This window comes from Myotis nattereri (assembly GCF_964212035.1).
Source record: "Myotis nattereri genome assembly, chromosome: 10".
Taxonomy (NCBI): domain Eukaryota; kingdom Metazoa; phylum Chordata; class Mammalia; order Chiroptera; family Vespertilionidae; genus Myotis; species Myotis nattereri.
Genome location: NC_138085.1, coordinates 71,918,587 through 71,938,445, shown reverse-complemented (window position 1 = coordinate 71,938,445; position 19,859 = coordinate 71,918,587). Strand labels below are relative to the sequence as shown.

Below are 19,859 nucleotides of genomic sequence, written 5' to 3'. Positions count from 1 at the left end.
ATAGTTAAAAAAAAAACAAACCAGTGAACTCAAACCCTAAAACCATATTCTTGCCTTTAGAATACTCTCCACTGGGCTTGGCACTTACCTTGCACACCATGGCCGTCTTTGCTCCAAGCCTAGCAGCTTGGACACACTGGTTGGCACCTTTCCCTCCAAAGCCAATAAAAAACTTATGTCCGTGGATGGTTTCTCCGGTTTTTGGCAAACGAGAAGTAAGACTGTCATAAGTTAAAAGGAAAAGGAAAAAAAAAACACACATTGGTAACTGCAGTCAGTTTTAAGTTCTTCAGCAGAGAGAGGGAAGGCTGTGGGGTGGAGCTCTAAGCAGTCAGAACCGCAGGCAGAAGCAGGGGAGGGAGAGGACCTTTCCTTTTGGACAACCTTCAGTAGTTTGCATCACTTTTGAGAATGCATCTGCCTGACAGGATTCCTCTCCCCCACTGCCCTGTGCTCCCATAGCCCCACTTCAGATGACAGCTCCTGGGGTCTGCACTGCATCAGGGCCGTTCAGGGGAGCCTGCTTTACATCTCGGGGACCTCTCAGAGGGAAGGAACTTCATATTCCTTCCCAATGCCCCGCACAGAGATTTACTCACAGAGGGACTTAATAAATGGGGCCAAGGTAATGTGTGCTTCTGTCCAGACTTATCTGGTTGCTTTAATAAGCAGGAAGGGAACTAGGATTTTGGTAATCATGTTCAGGACTTCAGGAGAAGAGTGAAGCTGCAATTCCAGGAGCTAAAGAATCTTACTTGTTTCCTGGAGGGTGGGATAGGAGTGGGGTATTCGGATGGCAGTTCAGGGTTTCATCCTAATCCATCCTTTATATTACCCATTTCATGCACTGACTAAAAAAGTGGATTAGAGCTAAGTTTAGTTTTACATTTTACTACAGAAAAATCCAAACACATAAAACTAGAGAAAATAGTATATTGATTTTTCCCTATACCCATCACCCAGATTCAACTATTGTCAACTGTTAGCCAATGTTGTTTCAGTCTACACCTTCATCAACTTCAAGAACTAAGGATTTTTACTAACAGGTTATTACTGACACATTACTGCTTAAAGGTAGCATTAAATGAGGCAAAAAGTACAAGTAAAAAGTTTGCTCCAGTATATGGTTTTCCTAACAGTCCAGGTGGAAGATGTGAGGAAACAAAGTCTTTGAAGGACAGAAGACTTTAAAATGGAAAAGGAGTTCTGGGTGGAGGGGCAAGTGAAGAAGATGGGCTCAGCGGCATGAGGACTGGTTGATTGGCCACAAAGAAGTGGGCCAAGGGCCAGATGGAGCAGATGGGGAGGTGGCACATCTGACCAAAAAGGTTAATTAGCTTTAGGCAGGAAAGAAAGGCCAGGAGAGAAGTTTACCATGGTAAGTCAACCGAGCACCTACTTTGTTTTAGGTTAGACATTTATGTTCGTTTCCAGTAGAGACTGTGGTCTATCCAAAAGCAGTATCTTTTCGTATAAGAGTCACGGAACAATGCCAGTTCCTACAGGTCACTGACAGCCTGTTTGCAATGGGATGCCATATGACTACTGGCAGGAACGCATGATTGTGTCAATAAAGACCAAGTCCAACCTGTGAACCTCCTTTCTGTAGCTCTAAAAGTCTCAAACTGAACTGAGCTACTCCATTCCCTAGCATTGCACTGTCAAATATGGTTATTTGAGATTCAAGAGATTCATCAATAATTTGAAAACATCCCACTCCACTCCTCCCCTTTTCAATTCTATTTTTATCTCGGATTCTAAACGCATTTATAGTACCGATGAAAAAAATATACATCTACAAGGTTCACTTCTGAAAAAGGCACTCAATCAAGGGAAAAATGGTTTTAATGTAACGTTATTATCCTGTCATTTAATTTAGCAATGACAAGTGATGATGAGATTTTGATTTGCATCAGAAATCTTAAACATTTTAGGATTCTGTTATGAACAGGCAATGATGAGTAATCTGTGTGATTGAGTAACTATGTGAATTCTTGGCTTATTGATGCTGCTATAAACAACATTCCTAACAACTTTAAAAAGAAAAACTATCCAATGTGGCAAAAAACAGACCAAATAATTTAATTAGTAAGACTGTCACTAAAGAAATATATGACTTCCACTAAATTTATACTTAGATCTGGGTCACAAGCCACTGGTTTGAATCAAGTGTATTTATGATCAACTGTGGGAAACCATGAAAAAACATATCAACATATTATTATTGGGATATGCATGTATGTGGGGGAGAAGTGAAATCAGGTACAGTGTGTGTGTGTGTTTGATGTGGGAGCAGATGGCTGGGATTTAAATAATGTATATTAACACAAGCACTGAACTGGTGTAGCCACTACTGGCATTCCTCACTCCTTGGGAATTCTTTTTTCTTTATCTTCTGCATCTTTGCCGTACTCTTCTCTTTCTTTTCCCAATTGTACTTTCTCTGCCTGAGGACAGTCTGTTCCCCACTTTATTTCTAGTGCCTGTCACTTATATGGGGTTAATATATTTGCTGATTGAACAGATCTTTGTGGCTCCCCTTATCTCTCAAGGGTAGCAGAATATGCCACCCCAAAATATGACTGTAGGAGTTCAGGACACACCCCAAAACATGCCACTTTGGTATATAATTCTGAGCTGTAGGCACTTGAGAAACAGCAAATGCAGGGAGAAGCTTTCCCTGAACTTCCCTTCTCTGCCTATCAGTCGTACCTCCCATTTCTTCCAAGGGTCCATTCACCTTTCTTAAAAGCTCTACCCCCCCTCCCCTCCCCTATTAAAATGCTACTTAATCCTGAATTTGAAGTCACCTTGGGGAGTTACTCATTTTTTCCTGGGTTTCCCCCATGTATAATGAGGGACACATGTTAATAAACTTCTGTTTTTCTCTTGTTGGTCTATTACAGGGGTCTCGGTCAAAGAACTCAGAAGGGTGGAGAGAAAATTATCTTTCCTCTCCTACATATCTTCTCTGTGTCTCCTTTGTGTAGTCTCCATTCCTACTTCTGAATTGAGGCTGTGGAGGTGCTGATGAATGGGAAGGAGGAGGAGATTGGCAGGGATGACCAGTTGTCTGGCAATGATGACAATTCCATGTTTTACCAGACCATGCCCACTGCATGCCCAGTATCAGCAGCGTTCCTCTTCTACAAGCAAGAACTCTAACTGGAACTCATACTATCATTCCTTCACTAATGCATTAACTCCAAAATGCAAAGTCAGTGTTTTCCAGTCTACTTCCTATAGGGCATAATCAACTTGCCGATGATGAGGAAAAAGCTAACCATGATGCAAGGAACACAGGAGTTGAAAAAACAGGTCACAGAACAAGATTAGTATGATCCAATTCATATTTTTAAAAGGAAAAAAGATACACGTATATGGTCTCAGATGATATGTAAAAGCATAGACAATGAAATGTTAATGACAAGTATCTATGAGAAGGGTGGGGGTGCGGAGCAAGAAGAGCTCATGTTTCCTTTATATCCTCATGCGCGGAAGTGGAAGCAACGAGAATAGAGTTGTGTGTTACGGGAGACCAATTCTTACTACCTCAGTCATCTGTCCTGCCTGCATCTGCTTCCAGCCACTGGTTCTTCCTGGGCTCCAGCTGGCTTCTTGCAGGTGCAGCCTAACAGTGCCACCCTGTCCACTCCTGGGTTTCTAGTTCCTCAGGCCGTCCTGCAGGATTGAGTAACTAGTTGTGCATAGGGGTAGCCAACTTGAACATGTCAGGCATTTTTGTAAGGCTCTTCCCACTCCTCTGCTTCACTTTCCCTGTCCATCTCTGGCTCTTGCTCCCTGGGTCCGAGTCCTGAATAGAGTATTTGTGCTTAAGCGTTTGTCTTATGCTCTGCTTTCTGTTGAACCCACACTAACACCGTTTATTCCTTGTTTATTTTTTTGTAGAAGTAAATAGAGTGGAGTGGAGAGCAACTAAAAAGTTAGTTATGAAAAAGGAAGAAGCATTTCCGAATTATAAATCCTAATTTACTTTAAATCAGGCTTTCCTATCTTTTTTCTTTAATGAAATCATGGAATTAAGTTCAGGTTCAAGGAAGAAACTGCACAAAGCCTCATCCCCAGGATGAAAGCTTTACTGTGATTCACCTCAATTCAAACATGAGGTTTAGCAAGGTGCCAAAGACAGACAAGCGACGTGCACAAAGAAGAAATAAAAAGGAAGCAGTACTGGGAGAAATGCACTGCTAGCATTTAATAATTTAACATAGTATAAATTTCTGAATGAGGGAGAAAGCCCAAACAGAGAAAACCAGTCATAAGGATTATGCTTGAATTTTAAGACCTATTCGTAGCTTTAAAAAGGTCACGGCATTTTAAAGTTGGGCAGAAGACGCCGGTAATTGTTCATGGATGGCCCTCCGGTTTCCTGGGCCACAAGAGGCCGCGGGGTCAGCCTGGTTGTTCAAGGCAGGAGGCCCGAGCCTCTTACTGACTGTATTACCTTTGACAGCTTTTCCCTCTTTGAACCAGCTTCTTCTCTTGCAAAACAGGTTTAATAATACTTGTCAACTCCTTCAATTGCCCGGGTTTTGTGCTCTGAGTTATTTCACTGACAGGTGTTAACAGAACAACTTATCATTGCTTTTAACTTCTTGACAATGATGTGCTTGTTACAGATTCTCTGAGATGATTCATAGCAGAGAAAGGAATGACCTGGTGAAATAGAGATGAGAAGGGTTTCGACCAAAAAGGTCACACTAATAACTGGTTCGGCCCAGAGTCCGGGCTATGCTGCCTTTTGCATTCCATCCTTTCTTCTTCTGGCTACAAGCTTCTGACACACCGTACAACTAGCATAAGGATCGTACTATTAGTTATGACCCAATTAAAATTCATTGCGCTCACTTATTATTCCTCCTGCCTGTGCTCTCCAGCCCTACCTGCTCTTCTCGGCCTTTGTGTATGCCACATTTACAAGGAGGAGAGTACTTTCCAAACCAAGTTAGTATCTCTTTCCACCTCTGTAAAAAGAACTTAGCTGCCCAACTGAAACTTCATGCCGTGCTTCCTAACCCTAAATTTGCGGACATATATATGATTTATTCAAGGAAGTAAAACATGAATTATGCTTAAAACAGTTGTTAACTGAAGTTTGATTTCTAGCCGATCTTTTAGTCTATGGCTAAAAAGTCATTTGCCTGCAGATGTAGCTACTCTTGAATTTATAGAATAGAAAAACAATCCTCTAGCCAGAAGTGGCCAGCCTTTCAGAATGCCATATCCTTGACCCTTATTTATCTAAATTCTGCTTCTGTATGAATAACTGGGCTAGGCACTTAGGAGAGCCAACAAGATGAGTATGTTATGTATGGTCTTCTCCCAGGGTATGGTCTCCTATGGCTTACTTTCATTCACATCTCCGCTCAAATGTTACCTCCTCAGAGAGGCCTTCCCAGCTACCATATAGGCGATACCTCCTTTCTATTTTATCCTTTTCAACGTTTTAAAAATTGATTCCAGAGAGGAAGGGGAGGGAGGGTGGGGAGAGAGAGAAACATTAATGATGAGAGAATCATTGATTGGCTGCCTCCTGTATGCCCTCCACTGGGGATTGAGCCTGCAACCTGGGCATGTGCCCTGACCTGAATAGAACTGTGACCTCCGGGTTCCTATTTTAATTTCTGTTAAGTATGTATTCATTCATTATGGCAAGAAACACTAGGTTTCTGGATCAGAGACAGCCTTTTACTCATAATTGCATTAATTACTTCTCTGTCCCAATCCCAACAGGGTAACACGATGAGAGAAACCTCAAAATAATGAATTTTTGGAGTTTATATAGGACAGCTGACACAGCTGCTGCTCCTCCTTTCCACTGGGAAGGGGCAGGGGGAGGAGGGAGGGAGGGTGAAGAGGACCTACTGACCTTTGCTTTGTAATATAATGAAATCTTTTCAAGAGGTGGGGCAGGTCTCTAGGTTTACAACCTCTAGAATGTAAATAAATGTGTCCAGGGGAGAAATCTCTAAATCTCTCCAGGTCTCTGACTTCTGAGGTTTGTAAATTATATGGTTATGGACCACATTTTCCTGATTTTTTTTGCATGACTAATGCTTTTTTTTTATTGGATGCTGAATATTGCAACTATTACATCATTGAATATCTTAATTTGTGTTTTTCCAAAAGGTAGGACTTTTTTTTTTTTTTTCCAGGCAGTTAAGTAATTTGAAGATCTGATTCTTCTGAGGATAGTTTTGAGATTTGTTAAGGTGAGTTTAGGGTAGCCTTTAGGGCAGTTCACCCTTCTATTAAGTTGTGGATATTCTGGGATTTTTACGGAAGGCTCTCTGGCTAGTTAGAACTCAGCACCTCCCATTCCTGTATGATTTCTGGGAAATGTTCAGCTTAGAACTCTCCAGTAGCTGCCCAGCTTTGTGGAGTCTCTCCCTATGTATTCCATTTAGTATTTAGTAACAGACTTAAGGGGACTCCTTTGCAGACTTCTGGACCTTTCCCTGATTAGCTCCTTCCTCTCCAGCACACGTTCCCATAAATTCTAGCCACCTGAGTCTCCCTAAGCTATAAACTTAGTTTCCTCAACTCACGGATACTGCCATGATTTCCTTGAGTTCTTCCTCTCTGGGCCAGTAATGAGCCTCCTGGAACCATCTTATTTGTTTTCTTTCTCTTCTGGATAACATATGAGTTGTTCAATAGATGAAATGGCTGCTTCATATATTTTGTTTCATATATGTCCCATTTTCTAGTTGTTTATGGTGGGAAGGTAGGTCTGGTACTAGTTACTCCAACATGGTTAAGAATTAAATATTGTTTGAATGAATGGTCTATACTTCAAAAGATGATAGATGCCAATGTACATAAGTCATATGGTGAGGTGAGGCAGGGCAACTATAGCCCAAGGAGAAATGTAAACCAGTTATTAGACATGAATATGGTCAGAATAATGGGGACAATAAGTGTCCACATCTTTCTTCATTCTTAATGTGTGGGATAAAGGATTGAGTACAGAAGGCATCAGGAGAGGCTTATAGGTCAAAATATTAAAGATATATTTAAAAATGAAAATATATCTTTATATAATTTTTTGAATATATATATATATTTACTCCCAGCTGAGAAAAGTCCCAAGAAAAAATAGAAACTTGGAAGGAAGGTACAGAGGAGCTAATTTTGGAACCAGAAGCTACAAAAGGAGAGGGTAGGAGAAATATATGTGTGTATATGGGAGTTCAGGGAGTGAGGACTGGACAACTATAGGATGGCATATAAGGTATGTGGAAAAATCAGGATGCAGAAAAATAGAGCAGAAAGGGAATTGGTGAGACTAAAGCATTTATTGAAGTTCTGATGAAAACAACCTTTTAATTCATTGAAGACAAGCAAAGTATGAAGCGACAACTACAAAATTGATATTTTATTTTCTGTTTTGCCAATTAATTTTAGTAATTTTTAAATTCCAAAATGACTTCTGTCACCATGCTGTAATTATCTAGGCTACTTCTTCCTGCCATCTGTTGGTATAGGGTAAAGAAATACAAATGGAATTAATTTTATCCTAAGTAAAATAAAATTAGAAGGATAAATCAGCATACAAAAATGTTTCCTGGAACCAATTAATACAAATTTTAATTTATCTACTATTTTTGGGTTTTGGTGCTTATGCTTCTTTTGCATTCCCATCATTGTGAATATCAAGAACTGATTATATTATATTTGAGCTTCACAAAACATTTGTAAGATGTGTTAGCGTAAGTCTTATCATCTCTGTTTTAGGGAGAAAGTGAGAATTCAAAATAGTAATGGTTTATCAAAATGCACATATCTGTTAGGTTGTCTAATTTTAATTCAGGTCTAATAGATTCCATTGCTATGGTCTTTTAAACCATACTATGCTACTTGGCTTTGACAATCAGCTTTCTCTCAACTTTTTAAAATGATCTACCTTCTTAGCAACTTTCAAATATGCAATACAGTATTACTAACTCTAGTCACCTTGCAGTACAGTACATTACATCCCATGACACTTACTGGAAGTTATAAAGTAGTATCTTTTGACTCCCTCTTACCTATTTTGCCCACCTTCCCACCACCTGTCTCTGGCAACCACCAATCCGTTCTCTATGTCAATGACCTTGTTTTGTTTAGATTCCCATATAAGTGAGATCATGTTATTAGTCTTTCTCTGTCTGACGTATTTCACTTATCATAATGCCCTCAAAGCCCACCACGTTATTGCAAATGGCAAGATTTCCTTTTTATGATAATACTCCTTTGTGTGTGTGCACCGCATTTTCCTTACCCATCTATCTGTCCATCCACCCATCCACCCAGTCAGGGATGCTTAGGTTGTTTTCACATCTTGGTTATTGTAAGTAATGTTGCAATGAACATAGGGGTGAAGGTATCTTTTCAGTTAGTGTTTTTGTTTTCTTTGGATAAATACCCAGAGAGGAATTGCTGGAAATATGGTAGTTCTACTTTTAATTTTTTGAGGAACCTCCATATTTGTTTTCCACAGTGGCTGCACCAATTTACATTCCCACCAACAGTGCACAGGGTCCCTTTTCTCCACATCCTCACCAATACATACTATATTTTGTCTTTCTGATAATCATTCTAACAGGTCTGGCATAATACCACATTGTGGTTTTGATTTACATTCCCCCGAGGATTATTGATGTTGGCATCTTTTCATGTACCTTTTGGCCATCTGTATGTCTTCTTTGGAAAAATGTCTCTTCAGATTGTCTGCCCATTTTTAAATCAGATTGTTTGCATTTTTTTTTTTTTTTTGCTATTGAGTTGTATTAATTCTTTATATATTTTGGATTTTTTTCCTCTCAATTTTGACTATAATGTTGGACAGCGAGTAGGTATAACAGATAAATATTTATCATTATTAATATGAGCAAACTCTGTATTAAAAATGACCTATATAATTCATTCCATTCCTCTGCTTCTTTGGCTGTGATACTAAGTGATGTTACAAGGGAGAGAGTGGCAGCGTCCACTAAATGTCATAATAGATTAGTGCTCATTCTTTAAAATCTTATTAGTATTTCAAACCTCTTTTCATAGCCGATTCCCTATGCCTGGAAAGTTCTTTCCCTGTTTCTGTGCTGATCTTATCCATATGCATCCTTTAAAATTCAACTCAGATGTTACTCCTCTGGGAGTCTGAATGTAATAGTGTGGGTGGTTGCCTTGCCTCTGCATTCCAGCAATCTATGCATGTTTTTCTCATAGCTGTATCACATTCGTTTCTGTATCACTATGGCCTAAGACTGTGCCTATTCACATCATGTGCCCAATAAACATTTATTAAAATATATAATACATTAATTGTGCCAGATACCATTTCTTGAGTGGTTATCAAGATAAATACTGCACTAAGCACTTTATGACCACAAAATCACTTAATCCTTACAATCATCCCATGAAAAAATTGTTCTTATTTTGATCTCCATTTTATAGATAAGGAGAATGAAAATTAGATTAAAAAACATACCAAAGTTCACCCAGTAGAAGATGGCAGAGCCAGGATTCAAACCAAGGTTGGTCTGACTCCAAAACCCATTAAAATATATTATTCACAAATGTCCTTAAAGCTCCTTGGACCCATCTATATTTCATGTTTTTGTAATTTCTTGTGTAATTTCTGGTAGCTATGCTTCTGAAGAATACTGGAGTTGTGCAAGCTGAACCAAGATGCGAAGATGGAAAGACCAAATAAGGTGCTCCTTTCCCTAGAGTTCAGAAGGAATTAGGTTGGTGAACAGAATGTTCTCAAATTTAACTTTTCTTCTTCAACCCTTGGGCTTACTACTCTGTGTAAATTATAATTTAATAGAAGAGAAAATGTAATTTCATGTGAAATATGAATATAGTTAACTTAAGCTTAATATTTTATGGTAATACACAAAAAGCATCATGACTTCCTTGTGCTCTACAACCTTAATGAGCTTGATAAACTATTCCAAAGAGTACTTTATTATAAAATAACATGTTTGAAATAATTCAAAATACATCAGAACTCACATTAAATGTGAATGGATTATATTCTCCAGGTAAAACACACAAAAAATACAGTCATAAAAAAGAAATATAACAGAACAAGCCAACAGAAAGACTAAATCCAGCTATGTGCTCTTTGTAAAGACATTCATCTCAAACATAAGAACTGAGAAAGTTTAAAATATGGGAAAAGGTAAAATATGGCAAATAGCAACTAAAATAAAACTGGATAGCTTTACCAAAGTCATCCAAAGTAAAAGCTTAGAGTACAAAAAGATAAAGAGGAGGTAAACTTTAACTGAAAGATTAAATTGAGCAGCAAAAGGTTCTAATTCTAATGCAACCAATAAAATAGTATATATATGTATGTATAATACACACACACACACACACACACTATGAGAAATTGACAAACACCATCATGGTTGGTAATTTTAACATAATTCCTTAAGTGATTGGTAGATCAATCAGAGAAAAGGTCAGGCTGGCCTAATGAACTCATATAAAACACCATGGCTAACACCTATTAAATCATAATTTTCCTAATGTATACATTGAACATTTACAAAAATCAACCAGGTACCAGGCTATAAAATCTCTTCAAATTTCAAAGAATAGTCTCTTTAGAAAATATTTTCTGGCCTTAACAGGTTAAGTTAGAAGTTAATAATAAAAAGATAAATTAAAAAGTTCCCTATCTCTTTATATGAAAGGCTAATGTGCAAAGTGTCTCCTCAGGTGTTCAACCGGGAGACCAGAGTTCGATTGCTCACTATGACGTGCGCTGACCACAAGGGAGCGGCGCGGAACTCTGGTCTCCCGGTTGAAGGAAGGCCCTGGTTGGCAGCCAGAAGGCCCCTATCGACCCTGATCGCCGGCCAGGCCTAGGGACCCTAACCGTGTAGGAATTTCATGCACCGGGCCTCTAGAGTAAAGAGATTTTAAAAATGTTTCTAAATAACTGATGGATCAAAGAGGACATAATAATGTTATTTAAGTAGTAGTAAAAACTGAGTTTGTTTTATACCCCACATGAGTGAAACCATAAGATCGTTTGCTTTTTCTGACTTATTTCACTTAACAATATTTAGAAAACTGAAACTCAGAGACACAGGCAACAACTTGGTGGTTTCTACAGGGAAGGGGTTAGAGGAGTGGTAGAGGGTAAAAGGTGCCAAATATATGGTGATGAAAATGATTGACTTTGAGTGGTGGGTAAGCAATGCAATATACAGATCATTTATCATAGTAATGTACACTTGACTCCTATATGACCCTATTAACCAATGTCACCCCAATAAATTTAATATAAAGAGGAATAGTGAAAACTAAATTACAATACAGTGGTCTTCCTCCAACAAGCATGAAGCATAGAATTCTTTTGTTCCATAAGATGAGACTCTTTCCAAGAACTCCACTTTCTAGACCTTGTCAATCTGGGAAAGCTAACTGTCAGCATCAGGGCTTGCTCAGAAAGGACCAGAAAACGAATGCTTGATTCATGCGTTTTACCTAACAGATTTTACTTAACAGATGTTTTCAACTATTTTATCCCCTAAATATTTCTTTTAACCTTTTCCCACTTCTTTATCCCCATCACTACTGTCCTAGTTCAGGCCTTCATCATCTGTTGTGAAGACTATTGCTTTACCTTTTAAATAAGACTCCCAGTCTTCAAGAAGAATGCCTTTGATACCTTCAAAACATTGCCACCTTTTAAATCTGCCCTTGGCACTGAGTGAGCTATGTGAAATACAAACCTGACCACATCATTCCTATACTTGGAGCTTATCCCTGGCTCCCAGGGTCTGCAGAATAAAACCCAAGCACCTTAGCCTGGGCAATAAGGGCCTTCGTCAACACCTTACATCTGATGTGCTACAGACCCAGCGGTTGCTGTCCCTGGCACACCCCATGCACACCCACATCTGTGACTCCCTGCTCTTTTTTTGTTGGGCTAGCACCTGCTTATTTGTCAAGACTTGACTCGGGAGGCATTTCACCCAGGAACTTTTTCCTGTGTTCCCACAGGACCTGCAAGTATTTACAACATCGTACTACAATGATCTATTTTTCTATGGGCCTCTTCCTTGGACTGTAAGTTCCTCAAGAACAATGACCATGTTTTACTAATTGCAGTATCCTAGAATGTAGTGCAGTGCCGGTATTTCATTATGTACAAGTAATCAAAATACCGGAGCAACTTCCATCACAAAGCCCTTCTTCCCGTGCTCTCCCAAGAATATAGACACTAGGGCAAAAAGAGCTGGCAAAGGAATGGTTTATAAAGGGACCACACAGTATGTGCTCTTGGTCATATGTAATTTACTTTTTAACCTATTTTCTTGGAAGGGCCCCAAATTAGCAAGTTTCCCATAAGTGATTTCTTCTGATGTTAGGGGAATTCAGTTGACAGAAACATGTTTAACAAAATACTAATGTAAATGTTGATTGGTAACTGCTAAGCAACTTGCAAGACAATTTAAGGGGCAGAAAGAATAAGATAGGATATTATATTCCCCTAATGTTGGGAAAGCATAATACTTTTTGGACCAATATTCCTTTGGCTTTTACTTCTCTGAAATTGTGACTGCAAAAGATTTTGATGTTCTAGATATCACAAGTCAAGGGGCTTCTGGTGCAATGCAGGTTAGAGGGTCACTGTAACATGTCAAACACATTCTATGTACATGTTACACAGTCTATGTAACATTTTAGCTGATTTTTTTTTCTTTTCTGTTTTTTAAATTTGTTAGTAATGCAGGTCCAATGTTTCATCCAACTTTGGATCTAAAAGCTTCTCGATTCACTTATTCCACTATCCAATTAAAATCTCTTGAGAACTGAGCAATCATTTCCTGAGTTGCCAGGGATTAAATGTGGATGCTTGGCTGAACATGAGCCTTATCTCCCAAGCCATCACTTTTAATTGGAACATGTAACATAGGGTTTTAGCTGACATCATAGTCTATTGCCATGGAAATGTAAACATGGGTTTCTATTAGACTTGTCTCAAAGCAAGTTTTAGTGGTAGAGACCTGGAGACAGGAGATAAATTGTATAAAAAATGTATCCTCTGAAGGTTAGAGTGCCCTAGAAACTCAGACCCTTGGTGATCTCATCCTGCTCACGGCTTTAAATACCATCTATATACACTGACAACTCTCAAATTTACATCTCCAGCTGGCCCTCTCTTCTAAAATCTGACCTCCTATAGCTAGCGGTCTTCAGTTGGATGTCCAATAGACATCTCAAATCTCAGATGTCCCTCCTAAGCGCCTGATATTGCCTTCTCCCTGCCCAACTTGCTCTGCTCACCATCTTCTGTATCTCAGCAAAGGTAACTTCCCTTTCTGCTGGCAGAGGCCATAGAACTTGGCCACGGACCTTGACCTGTGTACTCCTCCGCAAAACCTGTCAGCTCTACATTCAAAATACAATCAAAAGATGCTCATTTATCTCCACTTGCACTGCGTTCAAGCTACCATCATTTCTTGCCTAGATTGTTGTGAACGGCCCTGAACTGGCTTCCCTGCTTCTGCCCTTGCCTTCCTCCTGTCCATTCTCACATAGCTCCCAGGTGATTATATTAAAATATAAGTCACATTATGTCACTCCTCTGCTCAGATTTGCCAATGGATTTTCATTTCATTCAGGATACGAGCCAATGTCTTTTAATCATCCACTTTCTTCTTAAGCTACACAGGGCTCCTTGTCCACTGATCATAAGAGGCATGATCCCGCCTCCGGGTCTTTGCCAATGGGAAGCCCCAGATATCTGTATGGTTTGCTTCCTTTCCTCCTTTAGGTCTTTACTCAAAATCAGCTTCGCCGCGAGGCTTTTGGCCAATGATCTGAAATTAGTACTCCCGCCCCGCCTTTGTGCTTTATTTTCCTCCTCACCATTTATCTACATTCTACGCATTTTACTTATTTCCACTGATCCTGTCTCTTCACGAGGCTGGGGTTTCTGGCTGTGTTTTTCATTGTTGTGTCCTTTGCAGCTAGGAAAGTGCGTGGCACATAGTATAAAATATCTGCTGAATGAATAATTGAAAAAATGTGTGATACATGTCATAAGAAATAAAGATTATTAGTGAAAGCATGATTAGCCAAGACCTGTGAGCCTCATGCCTAAAAAAAGTCATGTGTTATTGGTTTTTCATGGTAATCTGTCTTTGGAAGAACGGACTTAATTTTCCACAAGAAGAGGCTTGAGTTAGCAATGTGGAACTTCAGAGAAGAGTGTTCAAGAAGGAAGAGAAGAATGATAAATACAGGTAGGTATTAAATAATATTCACTATTGGCCATGTTAGATGAGCTAATGATTTTTAAAAAATTATTACTGCAGGACTTACTCTTCATAGAGGACTAAAATTAGAAATGAATTAAAAGTAGCGCACTGATGGAACTAGCTGTGTCTGACACACAGTAATGTAATGTATAAAGTGAGTTGGACTTGGATGCCATCCAAGAGGGCTTAGCTGCTGACGTAGTTTTATTTCTAGTGATTCTACAATATAGGCATGGGTGTACAGTTAAACTTAGTATCTTCAGTACTATTCCTTATTTTATTTCTATCTTTAGACCTGAGAATTATAAATCCCCAACGTTAAAAGAGTATTCACTTTAGGAAGTACTGTAATTTATCTTTAATGTCTGAGGGTCAAGCTTCACAGAAAGCTCCTATGTAGTGTAACAAGAAAGTGGCTCTGAATTTTAACCCTGACACTTTTAGGTAGGTTACTTGGGAAACTTGTTTAGCTTTCTTACCCTTCTGCAACTTCACCTATGGTAAAAATTTCGCCAGATGGATTTTCTAAGTAATCTATTACTCTAGATGCCTGAAGGTTTATTGAAGATTTATTCCTTTACGTAACAAGCTTTCAATATATTTGATGGGACGGCTTCTAAAAAACACATGCCCTACTTTTATATAAAATTTAACGGGTACCATATTGTCTTCTCTTGAAAAGAGTCATATGACTAACATCAGTTACTAGAGTGGGCTGTAAGACAGTGATGCTCTAGAGAACAGTCAGCAAACTATGGCCTGAAGGCTGTTTTTACAAGACCTGGGGGATAGGAATAGTTTTTACATTTTGAGTTTTTTTTTTTTTAAATAATAGACCTTATATACTTACTATATGGCTCTTTACAGAAAGGTTTGCTGACTCTTGCTCTACAAAAAGATGTGTAGGCCTCTTCACAACTAGGCTGAATGCTATGCGCTGTCACCAAAGGAAGGGCATCTATGTTGGCACAGTGTCTGTCTGACAAGGTGGCTGAAATATTTGTGGGAAAACAAGGCTACTGGCCTTTAAAATTCTCTTGCTGGCTGCCACACTCTCCCATTCACTTTCAGGTTTCGGGCAATCGCTGTTATCTACCCCTAGCAGTCTCTCCCCTTTACTCTCCATTTTTTTCTAATTTTGGCCTGGAATTTGAGCTTATAAACATTTTAAGCTATATAAGATTAAACTGGTTATGTGAAAACCTTAGAACTATTTTCCAGGTTAAAAACAACAACAAAGGTGGCTTGGTGCTGGGATTTGGCAACTTGTTTTGATTATCCCAAGGTCTTTTTATTTATGTCTAGGTTCTCTGCTATCTTTTGGAAAAGCAAGGTTGCAGGACAGATGAGGTCTTACTGTAGTAATGCCTGATCATTTTTTATTTTTATAATATAAAAATGGCATTATATCTGAAAAGCTATTCACCAAATATTAAACTGAAGCAATCTGGGTGGTACGATTTTCTTGGAATACCTGACCCTTTTACTTTTTTTTTTAAACAATGAATACTACTTTTATAATAAAAAAAGCCATTTTCAGAAAAAAAAGATAAATTGAAAGGCTCTCCCTATCTAATCTCATCAACTCTTTCATGATTTGATCACTTTAAAAATATATATATATATATTTTTTATTGATTTCAGAGTGGAAGGGAGAGGGGAGAGAGAGAGAGATAGAAACATAAGTGATGAGAGAATCATTGATTGGCTGCCTCCCACTGGGGATGGAGCCCTGAACGCGGGCATGTGCCCTTGACCCAAAGGAGGCCGAGGCTCTGTCCACTGAGCCAAACCAGCTTAGGGCCATGATTTGATCACTTGAAAAAATGGATGTAGCCCTGCTGGTGTGACTCCGTGGTTGAGCATCGACCTATGAACCAGTAGGTCATTGATGGGTTCCCAGTCAAGGCACATGGCTGGGTTGAGGGCTCCATACTCAGTGTGGGTGTGCAGGAGGCAGCCGATTGTCTCATCTTTGATGTTTCCATCTCTCTCTCTCTCTCTCTCTCTCTCTCTCTCTCTCTCTCTCTCCCTCCCTCCCTCTCCCCCTTCCTCTGAAATCGATAAAAATATATTTAAAACAGACAAAAATATTTTAAAAAATGGATTAAATATTGTGTTTACCGGGTTTTATTTGACGCACACTCGCGTTGCCACCCATGGTTACTAGAATACTGTAAAATAAGTTGTAAATATGTAATGCTGCAGGGATGCCAACAATCAATATGGCTAAAGGTGACTGATCGCCTTTTTGACCTCTGGCTCCACTCATTTTATAGAAGCTCAGACAAGAATACCCAGCTTGGATGGGGTTCCGGGCAAAACCCTTTACTTCCTTTAGTCCTCCCAACAGCTCAGGGAGGCGCATCACATTCTTGGGGGTAAAATGATTTGGCCAAACTCATTCGGCTGCTCGCGGAGCGGAGGGGTGGGGGGGGGGGGTCATGAGGGGGTGGGGAGGCTCAGCAGCCTGGCCAGGAAACCAGGAGGAGGGCTTTGGAGGCGCCTCCAGGACCATTAGCGCGTTCACGACGCCCTGGCCACAATGGCCCCTCGCCTGACACACTAACCCTACCTCCTGCAGCCCATCAGGCACCCTGCGGGCTGGGGGAACCCGCAGCTCACACCAAAAGCCAGCACAGTTCACCTGCACGGCCCCCCGCCCCGCCAGCCGGACTCCGCGCACTGGCCCCGGACAAACCTGACCAGGTCGGTCATGCAGGAGCCCACCACCACCACGGCCGCCACCGCCTCCTGCCTCTGCCGCCCGGGTTCCCCCCGCGCGGCCATGGCCCCAGCGAGGTGCTCTCCAACCAGGAAGCTGCCCTTTACCCTTTGCCCGACCCCGTTGCCAGAGACGCCGACCCTCCCTAACTCCCCGGGCCTTCCGGAGGCCGAGGCGGGTCGCCCACCTGAATGCCCGAAGTCGCCCCGCCCACCCGCTGCCCCCAGTGCTTCCAGGAATTGTCTCCCGGCCCCGCCTCCCGCCTCAGGCCCGGCTGATAGTCCCCGGCCCCGCGCCGCTCGCCGCAGCGGGGAAAGCACCGAACAGGGAACTTTCAGGCACCGCAGGGACGCCTCTCCGAGAGCCCGGCTAGGGGCGTCCGGCGCGCACGCCCGGCGGGGCCGCAGAGGGGGCGGGGCGGACATCCGGGCACGAGCACGCAGAGGCCCGCGGTGCGCGCGCAGCGCGGTGCGTTGGTCGGGGGCGCGCTCGGGTAACCTGTACCCCACGTAGTCGCCGGTTACCGAACGGACTAAGTTCCAGGTACCTAGACTGGGGCTGGTGTGGGGAGGTTGGACCCCGAGTCGCACAGGTGGTGCCGAGGGCCGTGCCCAGAGCTCGCCTCCCCTTCCTGTAGAGAAGGCCCGGCTCCAGAGATGCCCTGCTCGTCCCCGTCACGCCGGTCCCCTCAAGAACGGCATCCTCCAGGCCAGGCGTTACTCTTTCTCCTCGTCTATACCGCCCCTGGTCCCCGATTAACCTGACTTCTCCCTCTTTCCCGCGTGATGAGGGGGTCATACAATTTGGGAGAAGGGAGAGTGCCCCTCTTAAATGGCTCCTAAATTGGGGTGATCATTCTGTGGGTCGTAGCCGGCTTGTTTTTCTTGAGTGCTGTCCCTCGGAGAAATGATTCCCCCCCGTGTAACTTGCCTCGTGCGCCCATGACGTTGACGTGACGCAGCTGGACGCTACCCCTTTCCGTTCCGTGACGTCAGCAGGGCACATGTTTCCGTGTTTGTCATCCCATCTTAATGGCAAGAAACTGGACAACGCTTTAGACGTCTTTGTGTTCCCCAGGTGGCCGATCAAAGGACCTGATGTGACCTCAGTCTGAGGCAGCAGACACCTGTAAAAACTGTATTGCTGCATTTTCCTTCTGTAATATGTCAAAATCAGGAAATACAAATGGCCTAACTAGCATTCAGGGGAGGCTGGCCACCGTGAAGTTTTGCCTGCCTGCGATCTGTTACAGTGCTGAGATGTGTAAAAGCTGCTGGGGTTGGGGGTTGGGGGTTGGGGGGCGGGTTGGGGGGGTAGAGGGAGGGGTGTGTGTGTGGGTGATCCCCGCAGCCATGCCCCTGGCTCAACAGGACCGCACCAAAAGACCATCATTCTGTGACCTCTGATTTTGGAGTGGTTTCCCCTCTCCTTTAGAGCAGTCACAGCACCTCACGCTTGAAACAGATTTTAACACTGCATGAAACCTTGAACTGTCAGAAAATAGTATTTTGGCTGTTCTGGAAACAAAGACAAATTCATTCCTTCAGGTGTCATTCTAAGGTCATGACAGTTGCTGAAATGGAATGGGTTGTTGTCACCCTTAAGTATAGTTTGGTTTCTGGAGTAGGTTTATTCCCTTTAGCATTTTTTAAATTTTTTTTAAAATATATTTTATTGATTTTTTACAGAGAGGAAGGGAGAGAGATAGAGAGTTAGAAACATCGATGAGAGAGAAACATCGATCAGCTGCCTCCTGCACATCTCCCACCGGGGATATGCCCGCAACCCAGGCACATGCCCTTGACCGGAATCGAACCTGGGACCTTTCAGTCCGCAGGCCGACGCTCTATCCACTGAGCCAAACCGGTTTCGGCCCTTTAGCATTTTTAAATGTATTTTTATTGAAATTATTATGGATATCTCCCCCCCCCCCATCCTTCCTCTCAGGTCTTCACTACCCTATTGCCCGTGTGCATGGGCTATGCATATAAGTTATTTGGTTTGTCTGTTCTCCCTCTAGCATTTGATTGGTGCAGTCAGTCAGGCCAATTTCAGCAGTAGGCAAACAGTAGTTGTTTCTAGTTGTAAAGCAACCATGAATCTAAATTCATGCTATTTTGTCCAAATTTTGAGAGATGTATACTTAAAAAAATTCACTTAGATGCTTTTCTCTTTGGTGATTGAAGTTATGTTTATTTGAGAGGAAAATGAGAATAGTGGACTTTGAGGGGGATCTGGATTTGAATTCTGATCCTTCTGCTTGCTAGGTTGGGGACTTTGAACGAGTTAGTCTTGTTGAGTATTAGTTTTCTTATCCACTAATGAAGTAGAAACTAATATTAAACAGAGAACAGGATTGTTCAGGGGAAGTAAATGAGATTACAGATTGAAGTGGGTAGGACAGTGCTTGATAGTGAATAGATGTTCAGAATGTTCTATTTTCATTTTTCATAGAAATGAGATACAATTACAATAGATATGTCCCATAATTAAAATTATGGAAAAACAAGAATAATTTTTTTTTAATGCTCACCCAAGGATATTTTTTCCCCATTGATTTTCAGAGAGAGTGGAAAGGAGGTGGGAGGGTCGGGGAGAGAGAAGCATCAGTGTAAGAGAGACACAGCGATTGGCTGCCTCCTGCATGCACTCACCAGGGGCTGGAGATGAACCTGCAACCCAGGTACATGCCCTCCACCAAGAATCAAACCCGAGACCCTTCCTGAGACCCTTCAGTTCTCAGGCCAACGCTCTAACCACTAAGAAACACAGACCAGGGAGAGGAAGAGTAATTTTGTAATGTAGGTGAGGTAAGGGTTTTTTTTCCTGGATAAGTATTT

At 41.4% G+C, this 19,859-nt stretch overlaps 2 protein-coding genes across 4 annotated transcripts in view; one reads left to right on the top strand and one right to left on the bottom strand.

The window, feature by feature from the left end:
• The window catches only part of RBKS (ribokinase), a 72,472-nt gene extending 54,553 nt beyond the window's left edge, over positions 1-17,919 (bottom strand). Inside the window, exons 1-2 of one of the 2 annotated variants that reach the window (XM_081100975.1) lie at positions 17,567-17,919; positions 89-221 (exon numbers count right to left, since the gene is read on the bottom strand). In XM_081100975.1, the coding sequence (XP_080957101.1) occupies positions 89-221; positions 17,567-17,817 (384 nt within the window). In that variant the 5' untranslated portion in view covers positions 17,818-17,919. Of the gene's footprint in view, positions 1-88; positions 222-16,995; positions 17,142-17,566 lie in introns of those variants that run through there. The other variant, XM_081100976.1, reaches the window with a different exon arrangement.
• BABAM2 (BRISC and BRCA1 A complex member 2) overlaps positions 17,324-19,859 on the top strand; it is a 353,123-nt gene continuing 350,587 nt past the window's right edge. Inside the window, exon 1 of one of the 2 annotated variants that reach the window (XM_081100973.1) lies at positions 17,324-17,562. The gene's annotated coding sequence lies outside the window, so the exon portion shown is untranslated. The remainder of the gene's footprint in view (positions 17,563-19,859) is intronic. The other variant, XM_081100974.1, reaches the window with a different exon arrangement.